Source organism: Rana temporaria, chromosome 4 (genome assembly GCF_905171775.1).
Source record: "Rana temporaria chromosome 4, aRanTem1.1, whole genome shotgun sequence".
In the NCBI taxonomy this organism is placed as follows: domain Eukaryota; kingdom Metazoa; phylum Chordata; class Amphibia; order Anura; family Ranidae; genus Rana; species Rana temporaria.
In genome coordinates this window covers 13,465,219-13,471,218 of record NC_053492.1, presented here as the reverse complement: position 1 = coordinate 13,471,218, position 6,000 = coordinate 13,465,219, and the positions used below count along the sequence as shown (strand labels likewise).

The 6,000-nt window shown below is 46.5% G+C and overlaps 1 protein-coding gene across 1 annotated transcript; it reads right to left on the bottom strand.

Annotated features, from left to right (window-relative positions):
• Window positions 1–267: 267 nt before the first annotated feature.
• On the bottom strand, window positions 268–5,246 carry LOC120935539 (zinc finger protein 501-like). Its single transcript, XM_040347588.1, has 2 exons — window positions 5,194–5,246; window positions 268–1,746 (listed from the first exon to the last, which is right to left on the bottom strand). The coding sequence occupies exons 1-2, from the start codon at window positions 5,244–5,246 to the stop codon at window positions 420–422; spliced, it is 1,380 nt and encodes a 459-aa protein (XP_040203522.1). The 3' UTR covers window positions 268–419.
• Window positions 5,247–6,000: the final 754 nt, after the last annotated feature.

Sequence of the window (6,000 nt, the reverse complement as noted above, 5' to 3'; positions counted from 1 at the left end):
AGGCTCCTACTTTGATCCGACTTCAATGATATTCAATGGGCTGAAGTAGGATCAAAGTCGGACCAAAGTAGTACAGGGAGCATTTTCAAAGTCGGACCGACTTGTGTCAGACCAGTTAAGACGGCTCTCATAGGGAAACATTGATTTTCATATGTCATGCGACATGAGCTCCCAATGCCGGAGCGTTTGTCGGACAAGTGTGAATCCGGCCAAAAAGACTTGTCTGAAAAACGTTTCCCGCACTCTAAACAGTATGGTTTTTCCCCCGTGTGAAGCCTTTGATGTGTGACAAGATGTGATTTTTGTACAAAACATTTCCGGCACACAGAACAAGAATATGGCTTCTCACCTGTGTGAAACCTCCTATGTGTAAAAAGACGGGACTTCACTGCAAAACATTTCCCGCAATCAGAACAGGACTATGGCCTTTTCTCCTTGTGAGATCTTTGATGTGTGCGAAGACTGGACTTCTGTGAAAAACATTTTCCGCACTCAGGACAGGAATGTGGCTTTTCCCCCTTGTGAGATCTCTGATGTGTGCGAAGACTAGACTTCTGTGAAAAACCTTTTCCGCACTCAGGACAGGAATGTGGCTTCTCTCCTGTGTGAGATCTCTGATGTGTGACAAGTAGTGATTTTTGTACAAAACATTTCCCGCACTCAAGACAGGAATATGGCTTCTCTCCCGTGTGCAACCTCTGATGATTATAAAAATTGGACTTGTCTGAAAAACATTTCCCACAATAAGAACAGGAATACGGCTTCTCACCCGTATGAGACCTCTGATGTTTGACAAGATCATTTTTTTGTACAAAACATTTCCCGCACTCAGGACACGAATGTGGCTTCTCTCCCGTGTGCAGTCTCTGATGACTATAAAGATTACATTTTTCTGAAAAACTTTTTCCACACTCAGGACATGAATACGGCTTTTCCCCCGTGTGAGACCTCTGATGTTTCATAAAATTTGCTTGTTGTGAAAAACATCTTCCACACTCAGAACAGGAATACGGCTTCTCTCCCGTGTGCAATCTCTGATGAATATAAAGATTAAACTTCTCTGAAAAACATTTCTCACACTCAGGACAGGAATACGGCTTTTTCCCTATGTGATATCTCTGATGTCTGTTAAGACTGGACTTCCGTGAAAAACATTTCTTGCATTCAGAACAAGAATATGGTTTTCCCCCCGCGTGAGATTTCTGATGTCTGGCACGATTGGACTTATCTGAAAAACATTTCCCACACTCTGAACAGGAATACGGCTTTTCCCCCTTGTGAGACCTCTGGTGTTTGACAAGATCTGCTTTTTGTACAAAACATTTCCCGCACTCAGAACAGGAATATGGCTTCTCTTCCATGTGCAGTCTCTGATGGTTATAAAGATGGGAGTTTTCTGAAAAACGTTTTCCACACTCCAGACGTGAATACGGCTTTTTGCCTGTGTGAGATCTCTGATGTTTAACAAGATCTGTTTTTTGTGCAAAACATTTCCCACACTCAGGGCATGTATACAACTTCTCCACCTTGTGAGATCTCTGATGTCTGGAAAGACTGGACTTCGCTGAAAAACATTTCCCGCACTCAGGGCATGAATGTGGCTTCTCACCTGTATGAGATCTTTTATGCACGTTAAGTCTGGACTTAAAATGGAAACATTTCCCACAATCAGTACAGGAAAACCTCTTATCTGTTGGAAGGACGGCACCGTCCCTCACAGTCTGAGGTTCCTCAGGATAAGAGGAATACGATGGTCCGGCACCGTCCCTCACAGTCTGAGGTTCCTCAGGATAAGAGGAATACGATGGTCCGGCACCGTCCCTCACAGTCTGAGGTTCCTCAGGATAAGAGGAATACGATGGTCCGGCACCGTCCCTCACAGTCTGAGGTTCCTCAGGATAAGAGGAATACGATGGTCCGGCACCGTCCCTCACAATCTGAGGTTCCTCAGGATAAGAGGAATACGATGGTCCATCTACACTGTGTGGTGCCGGATGGACATTTGAGGTAGTCGGGTTTTCTCCTGGACTATACTGTGTGATGTCCTCATCTTCTACTTTACAGTCTGGAGACAAAGTGAGACAATCCTCTGAGGTTTTCCTCATCTCCCGTCCATCTACTAAAATAAAAATAAAAAGATTATTACTAGACATGAGCAGATTGGTTCCCCTAAACCAGGACTCCGCCCACATCAGGCAGCTTTGTCTCTGAGGATCTTACAATTCCCCCATCAAGGTAACTAGTAAATGGCTCCTCTGATCTCCTACCAGATCATTTCTTTATTCATGGACCTTAGTCAGAGAGTGAGGAAACAATGAGAAATGTCTTTTATAGGAGTGACAGTGATGAGGGGGATTATAGGACGAGTGTCCCCACCCCCTCTATCACTCATTGCCATCTTCCCAACACAAGAAGTCCTGCACTTCCTTATTTAGTCCATGATTTAGTCATGAATAACAGCGGGGCTGAGCCCCACCAGAGGTCAGAAAATGAGGATGGGGAGAGAACCACCAAGATGAAGACTGGACTGACCATGAAGACCTCCATCATTGGGTTATTGACTCCTCCCTCATTATCACTTTCTGTTTAAGGTTCCAAAGTTTGAGGATGTTATCACATTATTATCAACATGTGAAAATGATTGCTTCAATCAGATATAAAATGTTCAGCTGGTAGAAAATGAGTGTAACAAAAGAGAATACATATTGGGCCAGATTCAGATAGGTTACGCGGATCTAAAGATCTTCTAACCTATCTGATTTCCGATCCGCCGCCGCAAGTTTTTGAGGCGAGTGCTTTATTCACAAAGCACTTATCTCAAAACTTGCGGCGGCGTATCGTAAATCCCGCGGCGGAATTCAAATTCCGCGGCTAGGGGGAGTGTACTATTCAAATCAGCCGCGTCCCAGCGCCGATCGAACAGCGCATGCGCCGTCCGGAAATTTTCCCAGCGTGCATTGCTCCAAATGACGTCGCAAGGACGTCATTGGTTTCGACGTTTACGTAAATTACGTCCATCCGTATTCGCGAACGACTTACGCAAATGACGTAAAAAATTCAAATTTCGTCGCGGGAACGACGGCCATACTTAACATTGGCTGCGCCTCATAGACCCAGGGGTAACTATACGCCGGAAAAAGCCGAACGCAAATGACGTAAAAAAAAAAAGCGGTCATTCGTTTCTGAATCGGCGTATCTCCTCATTTGCATATTAGTCGTGGGAAAAAAAACGAAACGCCACCTAGCGACTGGCCTGGAATTGCAGCCTAAGATCCGACGGTGTAACACAGTTACACCTGTACGATCTTAGGAATATCTATGCGTAACTGATTCTCTAAATCAGTCGCATAGATACGACCGGCAGAACTCAGAGATACGACGGCGTATCAGGAGATACACCGTCGTATCAGGAGATACACCGTCGTATCTCTTTGTGAATCTGGCCCATTATGTTTATATATAACAGATGGTAGAGAGCAGAAGCAAGGCCCATGTAATGTACAACTTACTTTATAGGGTATACCAGTTAAAACAAACATACAAAACACCCTTTTTGGGACGTTTAATGGGAAATTCAATCTAGGGTATAACAGGACTATATAATATCAGAAATTGTATTGTACAACATAGTGTAGGGATCAGAACCAGTGGTCTATTTTGGTTATGTGCTGCAAATTGTTCCACCCCTTCATCTGTAAATTCCACCCCTTCCTCTTTAGGTTCCACCTCTTCAGAGGTGGGGGGAGAGAGAGAGAGGGAGGGGGTGAGAGAGAGGGAGGGGTGAGAGAGAGGGAGGGGTGAGAGAGAGGGAGGGGGAAGGAGGTGAGAGAAAGAGGGGGGGTGAAGGAGTTGAGAGGGAGAGTGTGGAAAGAGGTGTGGGAGAGAGGGAGGTGGGTTAAGAGAGAGGGAGACAGGAAGTGAGAGAGGAGGGGGCTCCCCTGTACCCCGCCCAAAAAAACACAACAACACTGGACTCACCTTCCCGCAGCCCATAATGCAATACCAAATAAAGAGTTGTCTAGGGGTCCATAGGACAGTAGATAATATTTAGTAAGGAGGGTATCCAAAAGGCAGTAGCTAATACAGAGTTGGGTACTAGGGGCCAGATTCACAAAAGAGATACGACGGCGTATCTCCTGATACGCCGTCGTATCCCTGTTTCTATCTATGCGACTGATTCATAGAATCAGTTACGCATAGATATCCCTAAGATCCGACAGGTGTAATTGTTTTACACTGTCGGATGTTAGGATGCAGTACCGCGGCCGCCGCTGGGGGGGAGTTCGCGTCGTAAACCAGCGTCGGGTATGCAAATTAGGAGTTACGGCGATCCCCGACGGATTTTCGCGTTCGCTACGTCGCCGCTAGTCTAGTTTCCCGTCGCAAAGTTAGTCGTCGTTTTTGGTGCCTTAACTTTACACAGCTATCGTATTGCTGTATAAAGTATGGCCGTCGTTCCCGCGTCGAAATTTAAAAATGAACGTCGTTTGCGTAAGCCGTCCGGGAATACGGAATTACGCTACGCGCGTCGCCGTTCGAAAAAATGACGTCACGGCGGGCAAAGCACGACGGGAATTACGAAACTGAGCATGCGCAGTAGGTCCGGCGCGGGAGCGCGCCTAATTTAAATGGCACACGCCCATTTGAATTGGCCCACCTTGCGCCGGTTTTCATCGCAAGTGCTTGGTGAATCAGGCACTTGCGATGAAAACTTGCGGCAGTGAAAACTTGAAAACTTGCGGCGGTGTAACGTATCTACGATACGTTACGCCGCCGCTCCCCCTACGTGAATCTGGCCCTAGGTGTCCAAAAGACGAAAAGCTAATGATAGGGTAGATTCCAATAAAACAGGAGGTAAACTGTAGAAGGGTAGGTGTCCATAGAGTAGTAGATAGTATAGAGAACGATAGGTGTCAATAGAGCAGTAGGTAGTATAGAGAAGGGTAGGTGTCCATAGAGCAGAAAGTAATATAGAGAAGGGTAGTATAGAGAAGAGTCGGAGCTGATAGGGCAGTAGAGTATATATACTGTAGCTGTCCAGGGACTGTAGGTATGTGTACACACGGTCAGGTAGGTGTTCCTAGGATTCTAGTGTGCTGTCCAGGTACTGTAGGTAGGTGTCCCTAGGATAGAGGTGACATCAGCTGGTCGTTCTCCACCGGGATGGGACATTGGGGGTTCCAACTCACCTACAGCAGAAGGCAGAGCAGAGCTGATCCCAGGCAGTCCCTCTTCTTCCTTCCCATTGTCAGTCCCATAGAATGCCCTGAGTGATGTCACGTCACTTCCGCTCTCCTTTCCTTCTCCTTTCTGCTGGATCGGACGATCGCAGGTGTGGCACCTAGAAGGGGCGGCCCCAGAGTCCAGGTGAAGAGGCGACCGCTGGGAGATGTCATCAGAAGATCGGCAGCAGCTTGTTCACCAGGAGAGGAGCTTAAATATGAGACTGTCAGAGGGTCGGTGTGAAGTGCGGTCCGCTCCCCCAAACCCCCGTAGTGATGCCAATGCTGGTACAGTGTCCATTGTGCCTGGGGGGTGGTGCCACCCCCGTGAAAAATGCCGTCCAAGGCAAATGTCTTGTTTGGCTCGCAGAAGATACGCCCCTGGTCAGGACTACATTATACGCAACGTAAATTATATAGTGTAATGGTCAGAACTCATAATATTGGTATTCAGTAATCAGTGGAAGCTTAAAGTTTAGTTAAAGGAACACTAAAGGTTCATTTTTTATTAGATCAATTGATTGCTGTAAGCTAGAGCATTTAAATATCACTTACCTTGTTTTTCCTTTTGACCTCCAAAATACAGTAATCCAGGTTTGAAAATGCCATTTCCTGTCTCTCCTCTTCTTGCTTTCCACCAGCATCTGAGCCGTTTTGCATGGTGGAAAGCAGAATGTGCTCACCCCCTCCCTATGACTACAGCCCTGTGTGAAGATGCTCTCTTATCCCTCACAGGCATGGAGGCTAAGCCTAATGGGAACTGTAGTTCCCATTAGGC

Coding starts and splice junctions, on each gene's coding strand:
- LOC120935539 (XM_040347588.1), bottom strand. CDS start 5,246: ATGGGAAGGAAGAAGAGGGACTGCCTGGGATCAGCTCTGCTCTGCCTT. Junction 1,747..5,193: donor GCTCTGCTCTGCCTTCTGCT/GTAGGTGAGTTG, acceptor CGGACCATCGTA/TTCCTCTTATCCTGAGGAAC.